General features: G+C 49.1%; 2 protein-coding genes across 9 annotated transcripts in view; both read right to left on the minus strand.

Annotated features, from left to right (window-relative positions):
• Positions 1 to 1,655, minus strand: part of SCAP (SREBF chaperone) — a 109,123-nt gene extending 107,468 nt beyond the window's left edge. For 2 of the 7 annotated variants that reach the window (XM_048837297.2, XM_075126084.1), the window contains exons 1-2: positions 1,558 to 1,654; positions 669 to 946 (exon numbers count right to left, since the gene is read on the minus strand). The gene's annotated coding sequence lies outside the window, so the exon portion shown is untranslated. Of the gene's footprint in view, positions 1 to 150; positions 200 to 657; positions 947 to 1,557 lie in introns of those variants that run through there. The other 5 variants (XM_048837298.2, XM_048837299.2, XM_048837300.2 and 2 more) reach the window with 4 other exon arrangements.
• A 1,305-nt stretch (positions 1,656 to 2,960) lies between these two features.
• The window catches only part of ELP6 (elongator acetyltransferase complex subunit 6), a 46,290-nt gene continuing 35,406 nt past the window's right edge, over positions 2,961 to 13,844 (minus strand). For both annotated transcript variants that reach the window (XM_048837305.2, XM_048837306.2), the window contains 3 exons: positions 13,017 to 13,209; positions 10,363 to 10,509; positions 2,961 to 9,392 (listed from right to left, as the gene is read on the minus strand). In XM_048837305.2, coding sequence (XP_048693262.2) covers positions 9,264 to 9,392; positions 10,363 to 10,509; positions 13,017 to 13,209 — 469 coding nt within the window. In that variant the 3' untranslated portion in view covers positions 2,961 to 9,263. The remainder of the gene's footprint in view (positions 9,393 to 10,362; positions 10,510 to 13,016; positions 13,210 to 13,844) is intronic.

Consider the following 13,844-nt stretch of genomic DNA (forward strand, 5'->3'; position numbering starts at 1 on the left):
GCTAGACCTACTAGAGCTGAAGGTGAGAGTGAAATAGCCCTGTGCCATCACACCCCCTCATCCATGGAGTGTACAGTTTTGCTCTCTTAAAGTGATAATCAAATACTTCTCACTTGTCAATCAAGTCTACTTAATAACTGAGTAACTTACTTCATGTCTGACTTTATTAGACCTTCTTTCCCTTCTTAACTGCCTGTTACTTTCTCCCTTTTCTTTCCTTTCATTGATCAGATTGCATCTTCTTCTTGGTTTTCAGCGTCTGTAATTAACTTCTCTTCCCCTCCATCCTCCTATTTCCACTCCCAGACCACCGTGTGGTCTCTTCCTACCTTCTCTGTGTTTTCTCTCTCTCACAGGTCCTTGCTTAGAGAGTCTATTTATCCCCCATGCCTTCCCCACCCACGCCTCCTGCAAAAGGAGGAATGGCTCAGGGTCACCACTCCCTGCTCACCTCTAGAGGAACGAACAGTGGGCTGCTCTGTTCCCCACGCTCCCTTCCCATCCCCTGTTCTGCAGGCAGACACAGCAGTGGCTCCTCAGCATACCCCAAACGTCCATTTGACTCAGGTGATGGAGTTCCCCGCCCCCCCCAGCCTTACTTTGTAGAAACCTCTGTAAGCTAACCCAGGTGGCGGAACCGCTTCACTCTCCCCATACCTACTACTTGCCTCTTCTCTCTTCAGCATCCGGCTACTGTGGGCAAGTGAGCCTTTTCCTCGGCCATTCTTAAGGTCCAGAGAAGCCGTCTGATCGCTCTCCACCACAGGCCAGGTTAGCGGGAGGCTTCTCTGTTCTCTCTTCCCTGGGCTGCTTCATGCCCCCTCCCCGCTTTGCTGGTTATTTAACCCCTGCACAGGGCAGGCCTTTTGGCGACGCTCTGCACAACTCTCCAGGCAGTGTCTCCTCTCCTGTAGTGGGAGACCGAGGCCCCAGGACCAGAAACAACCTGAAGCAAGAGTCCGACTCAAAAATCTCTCCGGCACCAGCCCGCTCCGCCTGAGCCGAAGGACCCCGGGCCGAGGGAGAGAGGGAAGGGGGGAGCTCGGTCTCCTCCCACTGGTTGCAGGGCATCCCAAACACACACACACACGCCCTGCCGGGCGGGGGGGGGGGTGGCCATGGCCGGCCGGGCCCGCGGTGCAGCAGACAGCCCCGGCCGGCGGGGGTCTCGCTGCACGCCCCGTTGGCTTTACCCGGCGCGCGTCACAGGCCGGTGTGTCCCGCCCGCCGGCGGCTCCCCACGCGAGGCGGCTGCACGCGCGGGGACACGGGGCGGCGGCGCCCCCCACCCAGGCAGGGAACGGGGGACTGGCGGGCGCGGCCCGACCTGCCCCCCCCCCGCTAGCGCTGGCCCCTTTTAACGGGCCCCCCCTACGGCGCGGGGGCTCCCCCGGCTCCTCCGGGCCCCACGTGTCCGAGCCCCGGCGCAGGGGCAGAGCCCGGGGGTGGGCGGTCACCGCCCCCGCTGGGGGGGGGGGGGGACGACGACGACGCAGAGCGCTCGTGCCACGGCCTGAAAAGGGGGGGGTGGGGGAGAGAAGCGCGCGTGTCTCTCACCTCACGGGGGTGGGCGGGTCTCGCGCCGCTCGGCTCCCAGCCCGAGCCAGCGCCTCACCTCTGACCTTTCCCCTCTCACCCTTACGCCGAGCCGCGCCCACGCGCGCTGGGATGGGTGGCTGGGCCCCGCCTCCTGCCACGGCCGCGCCCCTCAGGCCATAACCACGCCCCTCCCTCCCTCCCTCCCTCCCTCTGCGCTGGGGGCTCCGCCCCTGCGTGGGGTGCCCGGAGCGGCGCCGCCCTGGGCCCGTTGAGGGGGAAAGGCGGGGTCTCGGCGCCCCAGTCAGTGCCCTGGGGGCAGGGTGGGGTCGTGGGCCAAGACAGGGTCAGGCCATGGGGGGGGCTGTGAGCCAAGACAGGGTCAGGCCATGGGGGGGGCGGCTGTGGGCCAAGACAGGGTCAGGCCATGGGGGGTGGGGTCGTGGGCCAAGACAGGGTCAGGCCATGATGGGGGGGCGGCTGTGGGCCAAGACAGGGTCAGGCAATGGGGGGGGCTGTGGGCCAAGACAGAGCCCCGAGTCTGCTCTCCCCCCCCCCCCCCACAGCTGGCCAAGGCCAAGGCTAAGGCCGGGCCCGGCTCCCCCCCCCCCCCCCGCCCCCAGGCTGGGCACTGCATAGCATGGGGTTGTGTGGAGGCAATAGGGCCAGGCTCGAACCCCGCCTGGGGCCTGGATGCTGCTGTTGCCAGGGTTAGGAACAGGCAAGGGGCAACCTCTGGCTGCTGACAGAGACGGGATGCCGCGTGGCACAGGGGCCAGATGCCCCTCCACACCAGGCTCGGGGGTACCTTGCAGCCTGAAGGACAGGACACCACACAGCGCCCGGGATAGGACAGCCCGTGGCAGCAGGGGCAGGGGCCAGATGGCACTGGGGTCCGCTACACGTTGGGATGCGGGCTGGCACCAGGAACAGGGATGGGCTGAGATGGCACTGCAGTCAGGGATGGGATACCATGTGGCCCTGGGAGCTGGAAACTGTGCAGTGGCAGGATCAGGAAGGTAAGCCACGCAGCACCAGGGCTGAGTTACTTGCGTTGCCACATGGTGCTGTACAAGTCTGATGTCACAAATCAGGTGAGGATGTGGTGCAGTACCACATCATGACAGGTACAGAGACCAGGTCAGGACAGCTCATCATGCCATGCTGCAGCAGCTGGTTGAAGTCTAAAGATCCATGCCAGGCCGGCTTAGGTCAACACATAGTAATACTCCATATACTGTCAGGGACTAGGTCAGTGCCTAACCTCAAGCTGTTCTAAGTGTCACAGGATGGCCTCCAGGCTCTCAGTCTTTGCAAGTAGTGCTGCAGCCATGGGTGTGGGCACAAAGGGGAGGCTAAATACAATCTAGGAGGAACAGAACCATTCCCACTAGCAGCAATGATAAATAATAAGGTCACATATATTACTTAGGGGAATATTACTTTCCTAATTTTTATATATATGTATATATATATATACATACATACACACACATTTCAGTGTTCCCCCACTGCTGTCAGAGAAATCAGAGAGCGGCCCGGGTCAGCACCAAGAGAAATATGAGGGTTTTCAATTTGCTGTTATTGTCAGCTATGGGCAGGTAAGGTATAGTGTAGGCAAGGGTGGTACTTTGTGATGCTACAGTGTCCGTGTTAGTTTCTGCAGAATTTAAACTACCATTACAAAAAGAGAAAAAGTTTCCAGAGCCTCAAGGGTGTAAAGACAGACTTCCCACTATGACTTGCTATGGGGCTGTAGGCCCAAGGATACCTCCAGGAAATGCCCCATCCAGCTTCAGGGGATGTAGGCCCTGACCCCTACTGCTACTCCATGGAGGGAAGCTAGTTTCATGCAAGGAAGGCAGCAAGATGGAACGAAGGGACTCTCTCAGGGCATGGCTACACTTGCAGATGTAGAGTGCTGTGATTTAAACCCGCCTTTGGAGAGTGCAGTAGGGAAAGCGCTGCAGTCTGTCCACACTGACATCTGACAGCGCACTGGCATGGCCACATTTGCAGCGGCGTTGGGAACAGTGCATTATGGGCAGCTATCCCAGCATGCAAGTGACTGCAATGTGCTTTTCAAATGGGGGGGTGGGGTGGAGTGTGACAGGGAGTGTGTTGTATGTATGTGGGGAGGAGAGAGTGAGTGGGTTTTTGGGGTGCTGAGTGTGTCAGCATGCTGTCTTGTAAACTCAGACCCTCCCACCCACCCCCCCGGCCTCTCACTCAAAGCAAACAGTAAATGTTGGCTTTTTCTCAGAGCTGATAAGCAGCCGGCTTCTCCTAAACAGAGCTTTGAAAGGGCATTTCCACATTCCTGCAGAACGACAAGAGTGGCCACTTCACTTAAGGGGATTATGTTTCCGGAGGCTGATCAGAGTGCAGTAAAGCAACACCTTGTTCACACTGGCGCAGCAAACATTCCACTCATGGAGGTGGCTGTAGCCACGGAGTCAGAGCGCTCTACGTGCCTTGCCAGTGTGGACGGGAAGTGAGCTAGTGAGCCCAGGGCTCCTTTATTGCGCTGTACCTCACAAGTGTAGCCAAGCCCTCAGACCCCGATCTTGTGTTTTTAAATGTATGCAGGAGTAGGGCCTTAACTGGAACTCATCTAACGGAGGCAGGGTCTGACTTTTCCTCTCACACTGTGGAGGTCATTCTGGGAGATGAGGTTACAGTTGTGAGAGACAAGCTGAACTAATAAGGCATTATGAGAACATTGCAGGAGGTCACACTCGCACATGGTGCCTGCAAGGAACCAGCTCATAGCTCAGGTCTGCTGTAGCACAATGCAACTATGTCACTGTGACCTCCCAGGCCTCTGTGCAGGAGGTCATTGCAAAGTGCGGCTGCCCAATGATCTGTCAGGAAATAGTGCCAGCTTCTTGCAATTTAGCTGTCTTTGAACCTGTTATTAAAAGTAAGACATCTTTTCTGTACAAATTTGGTGCCACTGGAGTGAGAGTAGGGTTGGAGTTCAGCCAACATCAGATAACTTAGGTCATGCAGGTCCCATAAGAACATCTCACAGAGGCAGCAGCAGAAGCCCTATATAAGCCACACATGGAAAACAAAGGAATTCCTGTGCCCTACCTGCACAAGACAATGAACAGAGACAATGAAAGGATGGTGTTAGACACGGGGAAGAGAAAGAAGGCCAAGGACTGGTGGAGGAGAGAGAAGCAGAGGAAAGAAGATTGAAGCAAAGAAGGACAAATTGGAGGGAAAGATGGAATCGAAAAGGTACCATGTACCTCTCCAATGCTCTTTTGAGGCACATTTTTTCCCATCTCGTCAGCTGAGGCTAAAATATTCCACATTACACACAGCACTAACCTCTATATCCTGCAGTTTCCCGTGGCTTAAATTATTTTATGCCTTCGCTCAGGGAGTTCCCCTAATCCAGGGATGTGGCATCTTTTATAACATTGCTACAGGTTTGCCACTGCTAACAAGTGCTTTAAATAGTGTCTTGTTTTAAATACTTGTCATTTTTGTAGACATACTTCAAATGTCATTATCCAATTGAAATTCTGGGGGGGGACGTAGAGAGGCAGAATGCAATTACCCTGACCGAAGTTAACATGTGGCCAAGACTGGGGTTAATTAATACTCCTATTGTTGCAAAAAGTTACATGGGATCTTTAACCACCACATGTGGTCAGGACTTGAAAGACAACACTTCCAGCAGCGCACACAGGACCCCAGTGCTGCGACTAGGCAGGCTATTTGTCCAGTTTTTAAATGATTTCCCTCTCTCCAGTACTGAGGCAAAACTGCATGTGCTTTCGTCTGCTATCATGGGCAGGGGACACCATTGTGAAGAGCATGACACCCAATCCCCACCAGAGCAACCTCGTACGCACCATGCGTGTGAGGTCACACCGATGGAGCTGGGGTCACACAAGTGGGGGCAGGCTCATGCTGCTCCCAGAAGTACTGGAGTGTCCAATGTTCTGGGGATGTGGGAGTGGCCACCCTCGCTGCAACACTGGTTTAGGGCTGATTCAGAAGAGTGCCACCTACTGAATCAACACTACCTGCATTTCCCTAGAGGTTTCCCATCCAAATACTGACCTAGCCCAGCCTTTCAAAATCAAGGCCTGAGGAGGCCTGGCTGCAAGCACTATGGCTTCCAGTTAATGGGAACATTTCCAGTGAAAAACAAATTCTGAGATATGGCTCCTTTAAGGACATGGGAACTCATTGTTCTGTGGGTTCATAGTCCTATCCATTGAGATTTAGAACATTCCCTGACCATTTGGAATTGATTGGACACAGTGTTCAAAAGGTTATTGTGTTACATCCAAACAGAAAACCTAGAAATGCCATCAAGCTGAGTGCAGGGCCTCGCAAACTCAGCCAATTAAGGAGGCTGGAGATAAAGGTCAAACTGAACAGCAAAATACCATAATTTAGTATTCAATGGAGAACATTCCCAATATCTTGATGGGCCCACTTGGGCACGGAGCACAACATTTTTACCTGCCCTAAAGAAAACTCTGCACAGCTAAAATCTAACACCAAGACAAGAATTCCTACGCCCCTGCTCAGGTACAAGACATGCTTTGGGTTTTTTACATGCCTGCTTGACGGTTTTTAAACTCATATCCTAGCCCTATAATTTACGTATGTTGGGTGTGATATGATTTTGGCTATGAACTGCATTGGTGCATGGCTCACCATGAGATGGTATACTGTGGCATGCTGTACCAGTACCTCTCTGGTGACCACATCAATCTTTGCAGGTTTCAAGATTTTATTTAAAAATAAAATTCCAATTCTGGCCCATCTGGCTGGAAACAAAATCTTCCGATTGTGACCCATTGCAGTGATCTACCTAAGGCAGCAGAGGGCTTGGCCACTGGGCCCCACAATGCAGTCTACAGGGGCCTGAACTGCAGTACACACTTCAATCTCTCTGGTCACGCAATCACAGACATGAAGGTCGCTATCTTAAAACAAAAAAACTTCAAATCCAGACTCCAGCGGGAAACTGCTGAATTGGAATTCATTTGCAAATTGGATACTATTAATTTAGGCTTAAATAGAGACTGGGAGTGGCTAAGTCATTATGCAAGGTAGCCTGTTTCCTCTTGTTTTTTCCTACCCCCCCCTCCCACCAGATATTCTGGTTTAACTTGGATTTAAACTTGGAGAGTGGTCAGTTTAGATGAGCTATTACCAGCAGGAGAGTGAGTTTGTGTGTGTATGGGGGTGGGGGGGAAGTGAGAAAACCTGGATCTATGCAGGAAATAGCCCGACTTGATTATGTAAAGAGTTGTCACTTTGGATGGGCTAGCACCAGCAGGAGAGTGAATTTGTGTGGGGGGGTGGAGGGTGAGAAAACCTGGATTTGTGCTGGAAATGGCCCACCTGTTGATCACTTTAGATAAGCTATTACCAGCAGGACAGTGGGGTGGGAGGAGGTATTGTTTCATATTCTCTGTGTGTATATAAAGTCTGCTGCAGTTTCCACGGTACACATCTGATGAAGTGAGCTGTGGCTCACGAAAGCTCATGCTCAAATAAATTGGTTAGTCTCTAAGGTGCCACAAGTACTCCTTTTCTTTTTGCCAGTACACGCTAAAGCATTGCACTGTAACTGCCCTGCGTAGATCCTGCCAGTGAGAACTAAAAGGTACCTAATTTGCACCTTAATTAATGTGAACTAGGCCACGTAGACAAGACTCAGACACAACAGCACTGAAAGCCTGAAGTTGAGAGATTTAGCCAGAAGTGTGACCCTTCTCTCCTCCCTCCTTTCATCTCAGTGCAATAGTAACTCTGAAGCCCAATGAAGAAGATTTAAACTACCACAAAGTTAACTGTTTCACTTCTGGTCATTTAGCAGAAACATCCAGGTAATCTAAAGAAATTTGGCCAGAGCCTGATGAGAGTGCCAACATTTCTCCCTCTCACCCTGAAGCTTCTTATTTAAGCTCCTTCCCATTGCCACAAAGATGGAAGTCTCCAGAAAAAGTTCAGCTGAGTAATGATACTTGTCACTTAATGCATGTAATTTTTTTTAAAATTAAACTCTGATTATGATCTCTCAATAGGGTTTTCTCAGACACACAGATTAGAAGCTGCTAGTATATCACAATTGTCAGTAATGGATTGTATTCCATGCGTCAGCTGGGACTGCACATCCATTGTGCTAGGCTCTGTACATAATACACAGCAAGAGAGATGTCCTCCAGAGGTTGCACTCTAAATAGACAAGACAAACAAAGAGTGGGATCTGTATTTCTAGAATAAAGAAGAAGAAAAAAACCATAATAAAGCCCTGTCAGGCCTTCTACAGACACACAGTCAGAAGAGGAGCACCGGGCTATTTTTTCCCTGTGCAGATCACCTGTAGCTGCTGTCTCATTTGGTATGTTTCAGTGATTAAACCAACTCTTAACCCAGTTTAAAATAAGTTATAGAATTTTTAAACTTTGATTGCCAGGCCTTTCCAATGCTAGCACTGATTCCTTCACTCCTACCTTCTGTCTTGTCTAATTGGACTAATTAAGAAAAGGATAGATAATAAGACAGAAAATATCATATTGCCTCTATATAAATCCATGGTGTGCTCACATCTTGAATACTGCGTGCAGATGTGGTCTCCCCGTCTCTAAAAAGATATAGAAATCTGAAAAGATTCAAAAAGGGCAACAAAAATTATTAGGGGTATGGAATGGCTTCTGTGTGAGGAGAGATTAATAAGATTGGGACTTTTCAGCTTGGAAAAGAGACAACTGAGGGGAGATATGACAGAGGTCTATAAACTCATGACTGATACGGAGAAAGTAAATAGGGAAGTGTTATTTACCCCTCATGACACAAGAACTAGGGGTCACTAAATGAAATTAATAGGCAGCAGGCTTAAACCAAACAAAAGGAAGTATTTCTTCGCACAATGCACAATTAATCTGTGGAACTCTTTGCCAGAGGATGTTGTGAAGGCTAAGACTATAACAGGGTTCAAGAAAGAACTAGATACATTCAAGGAGGATAGGTTCATTAATGGCTTTTAGCCAGGCTGGGCAGGGATGATGTCCCTAGCCTCTGTTTACCAGAAGCTGGGAATAGACAACAGGGGATGGATCACTTGATGATGACCTGTTCTGTTCATTCCCTCTGGGGCACCTGGCATTGGCCACTATCAGAAGACAGGATACTGGCCTAGATGGATCTTTGGTCTGACCCAGTATGGCCGCTCTTATGTTTTTAAGCATTTCAGGGCAGGTAGTGTCTCTCACTATTTATATAGTGCCTAGCACAACGGAACTGCAATCTTGATGGACTAGGCCTACTATTTTTTTAAATAAATGAACAATAATAAGCTGTATCAGACTATCGAGATGGCAGCTGCCTGTTTGTTAGTTATATTTAAAATTCATTATATTTTGCTCTTCTTTGCAATTCGAACCCTTTGTATACTACAGTGGAATGCTGCTGGACAGTAAAGGGAGGGGAACTGATTCAGGCCCCGAACCTGCAATAAGCTCAGCTCAGGCAGATCCCTCCACCTGCACAGAGTTCCCTGCAGGACTGGGTTTTAAATGCTACTTAGTGCCAATGCAAATCCTGCTCACACCACATTTACTGGATTGGCCCTGGAAACTGCTGAAAAAATACCCAGGCTGTATTGCTGGCATCTCCTGTTTTTTTCCAGGTATCAAGCACCACTTTCCCCTTGGCCTCAAGTCCTGCACTGAATTGTGCCTTGGAATTCACAACACAGCTACTGACATTCCCCTGGCAAAAAATGTGACATTCTTGTCCTGAATTTTATACTGGTAGATTCGGAAGAGATTCCTCTCTGCTTTCAGCTCGGATGACCCCTTCTGAATGATCTTTAACTGCAAAGGAAAGGGAAAGAGTGAGAAGCTGCTTCCTTGTGGCTGCAATCACAGCATCCTCCCTCCAAGGGAAAGGCCTGAGCAGGTGATGTGGTATTTGTGTTAAAATACCTTTAACATCCAGAACTGACCTGGCTGGAGGATTCGACACTGCCGTTTTGGAAAGCCCTGTGCAGCCATCTTAACAAGCACTAAACCTCCTTCTTGGTGGCAGGCTTGGCAGAGAGGCGAGGCAGCAAATGGGCCCTCAAGACTGAAGTGCTCTCTCCCCCGCAGCGGGGATCCAGCCAGGTCATGGATGAGACTGACTGAATGGGAGTCTGGAGAAGCTTCTCCATATTTATAGCACACCCATCACCTTAGTGTCAGGGCACAAGCTTGCACTAGTGCAGCCTGTGTTGCAGCTGTTCTATGTAAAGAACTTCAGTCTCCAGGGCTGTCTGTCCAGCCCCTTTCATCAGCACTAGATGCACAAAAACATGGACTTCACTTCATACTTCTGCCATTTGCAAAGTCCACAGGCCAGATCCTAACCCTGCTCTGGCTGCTTTACGCCACTCTGCAGTGCTTTGTACCACTACACTGATTCCCCCAACATAGGGAGAAGCCCCAGGTGACCGAGAGCAGGTGCAGTGTCTCTCTGTCATCCCCACTGGAAGCCCCCAGGAGGTGCGGCTGAGAAAAGGGAATGTAATTACAATGCCACAGTGCTCTAGCATCCTTGACTGCTGGGGGCAGCAGGGAATAAGTTAGCCCTAAGGTTGCTCTGAATTATGCTGGGGTCAGACTGGTGCTTGCATCAGGAGCTACAAAGGGGGCTTAAAATCCCATTTGCACCTCACCCCCTGAACTGCATGAAACATACCCTGGCTGCACCTGAGGCTCTAGCCAGGCATTATTGGTGAATATAATAAGTTACCATGTCTCAGGACAGCAACGGGAGCAGGGAAAATGCTTCCGCAAGATTTACCTGTCCATGAACATCTTTACAGAAGCCAGTAGCCAGCCCCTCTGCCCAAAGGATCAAGTTGCTCTGGTGACAGAGGGAATTCACGACCAGTTCATTCTCCTCATCTTCTGAATCATCACTGCTGTGCACTAGCACCACTATGTTCCCCTGGAACAGAAAGTGTCACGCGGGAATTAATGACTCATTGACAATCAATTCTGGATTATGAGAGGAGATCAGAGACGTGGATTCACACGAACACATTGCGAACTAAGCTACTTCGCCGCTTAGCTTCATGGTATCTGCGTCAATCTGGGTTCTCAATCAGAGCCAAGTGGGAGAATAACCAAGCTTATATATAACTCTCCAGTCTAAAAATACGTCAAACCTTTGTTACAAAACAGCCAATGTTAGTTAAACTGATCTGTCTGGCCAAGCAGACATCTACTCTGTGAGCTATACCTTAAAGAACCATCTAATAGAGAACTAGCTGAAGGGGGCATTGCCTGGGGGATTATGTCCAATGTTTGATTTGGTGAAAGAAAAGAAACAAGTTTTATAAAATCCAAAACTAGTTCCATTAAAAATATATCATGAGAGTCTTTGTCTCAGCCCACTGAATATTTAAAGTCAAGTCAAATTCTGGCCCAAATTTAAAGTTTTCCAAAAGAAAAAAAACTACCTTGTACAGAAATAAAAATATTTCTATTATTTATTTATTTTTAAATTACTTTGCAAACAGTATTCCAAACAAGCAGACATTCACTGGCACCATTTTCATCCCAAACATTGTAGCATTAGCAGCCAGCAAGAGAATAAAAAGGTGATGCTGACTAGTCTATTTTTGTGATCCAAGCTATAGGAAATCAGGGGAGAAGGGGAAAGCACTGCATAGGCAGTAAAAGGTGGATTTGGTATTTTAAGATTCTTTCAGCAGCAATACTCTCAGGAGTTACTTGTACACAAATAAGGAGAACTTCTGAAGTTGATTATATTCACACACACTCAAAAAACAGCATGCATGACTTGGGGTAACATTTCAGAACTGTGCAAGTGGTTGTTCCATTCCCATCCCAATCAATGGGAGTTATCCTGGAATTGACAGTGACAATTGTCCGTGATCTGGCACTTGCCCTGCAATTAAAAAGCCCTGCTAAACTGAGGGAGCAGTGGTGGATCTGAAGTCCAATAGACCCCACTAATAACCAGAACTAAAAATTAAGTCTGTTCTGAAAAGTCACTCAATATCAGACCATTAAAATCTCCTTGTTCTGATTAATATCTTGCTTTCTCCCCCCACCACTTGAATTTTGCAGTGAACTGAGGAGCTATTTGCTCAAGAAACACTAGCTCTGGGAATCAATCTTTATACCCTTGATACCCAGTTTGAAAGTAATGTAGATACAGAAAATTCCATGCTGGCTAACAGCATGTGAGAGACCAGTTGTTGAAATTATATCTGAAGGGATCAGCACAGACGCTTTCAGGACTAGCCAAAGAATGGCTCTGGAGCAGTGATCAAAGATCCTGAATGTTCTGGTCCCTGGGAATACACTGTTAAAACTCTGCATTTTCCTTTGATGATACACTGGGTGTGTATATAAAAGGAGAGAAATTTGGACTATGCTCCAACTGCCTTTGGTGTTATAACTTCATTCTTAAACTATTAAATTCCTGATTGCAAGCTGTACATATTTTTTTCCCCAATTAAAGTGAAACAGTTTACTCCAGGGAAGGTGAGCCAGCTGTAACAGAACCAGCCCTTCTCCTTAGTGGGCACAGGGGGCAACGGTGCCGTTCGGTGATTACAAAGTTGACTTGTTTAAAAAGCAGTGGGTGTGGGTTTTTCTTTCCCCCAACCTCAATCCTCAAGTTTTCCTCTTTCACATTCTGCTCTCAACTGGCCCTTTCGCCTAGTGAATCCATTCTTTCCATCAGAAGACTACTATCCCTTTAAAAATCAGATGTATAGGAGTTTTTCCCCCTCCTCCCACTGTCTGGTCAGTGACAAAGCAGGGCTTCGTTTACTTGAGGGTCCTGCTGTGTCAAAAAACACCAAGGAGCTTCAGCACAGGACACCTCACTCCTGTCATAAGAGCCAGATTACCAAATGAAGAGAATAGAAACTTCTCCTCCTTCCATCCAAGTAACTCAAAGCACTTTACAGCTGTTAATTTGTTACGCCTCAATATCCCTAGGAGGAAGAAGGGTTACTCATCACTTTACTGACTGACTACTGAAATGCAAACACCTCTGGGGTGGGACAAGGCAAATGTTTAACAGCACACAGCAACACTACACCGCACTTTAGGACAGGATATGAACACTGTATCACATAGCTGCATCCTGGCACTTAAATACTACGGAGACAGGCACTCTGAAATATCTTTGTCTAGACTGAATTGAAACGGCGGAGGGAATTTGGGTAGATAGCAAGTAACTACTTGAGTTAGAATCTGGTCAGGATCCTAAAGGGGAAGGCCCCACCCACACAGGGAGCACCACAGGATCTTTAATGGCCACAAGAAGTCAGGAACTCTGCCCATCCCCACAGAGCACGGTGCCTGGTCACCCCTGCTCAGCAGCACTGACTCAGAGGGAAGAGCACCACCTAGCGAGCCAGGCCATAAAGGCACTGAACTTTGAGAACACTACAAGGAGAGACGCAGCAGTACCTGTAACTGGGAACACACTGCAACTCTGCAGTAATGGATGAAATCCAAAACATCAACCGGCCTCACACCCAGGCTGAGCAGGACGCTGAGATCATCCACCAGCAACACGGGGCATTTCCAGGAATCGCTACCAGAGGCCATCAGGGATGTCCGGACAAACTCATACATGGTTTTCAGGTTGGAGCCATCTTCGCTGGAAAGAGGAACAGGAGATTCTCACTTGGCCTGGTCTCAACATGGTTTTTGTACTGCATTAGCTATAGCACAGAATCGCCGCAATGTAGGGCTAGAAGGGACCCTCCAGAGGTCATCAAATCTAGGCCCCTGCACTGAGGCAGGACCAAGTAAAGCTAGACCATCCTGTTCTTAAAAACCTCTAAGGGTGGGGATATTGGTCTAGAAGCAGATATGGGATATGTCAACAGTGGAGCTGGAATTTCCATCTCAGGTAGACACACCCACAATAAAAACCACCAGTGATGCTGCAGCTGAATGGGTGGTGAGACGGGCTAGCCACCCTGAGTACATGCCCAGAATTTCAGATGGGATTGTACTTGGGGTGGATAGCCCATCCCGCTGCCAGTGCAACCTCCGCTCCACTACTTTTAGCGTGCTCGCTCAGTCACAGCTAGTGCGGGTCGGTCTACCTGTGCTGGAAGTTACATCTCCAGCTCCGCTGTAGACACGGCCACAGTTACAGCAGTTCAGCCTATCTAATGTGGATGCAGTTATACCTGCATAAATGTGCTTTGCACTGATAAATGCACCTTTATACAGCTATAACTAGGGCCCTACTAAATTCAAGGCTGTGAAAAATGCGTCATGGAC

The sequence above is a fragment of the Caretta caretta genome, chromosome 2 (genome assembly GCF_965140235.1).
Source record: "Caretta caretta isolate rCarCar2 chromosome 2, rCarCar1.hap1, whole genome shotgun sequence".
In the NCBI taxonomy this organism is placed as follows: Eukaryota; Metazoa; Chordata; order Testudines; family Cheloniidae; genus Caretta; species Caretta caretta.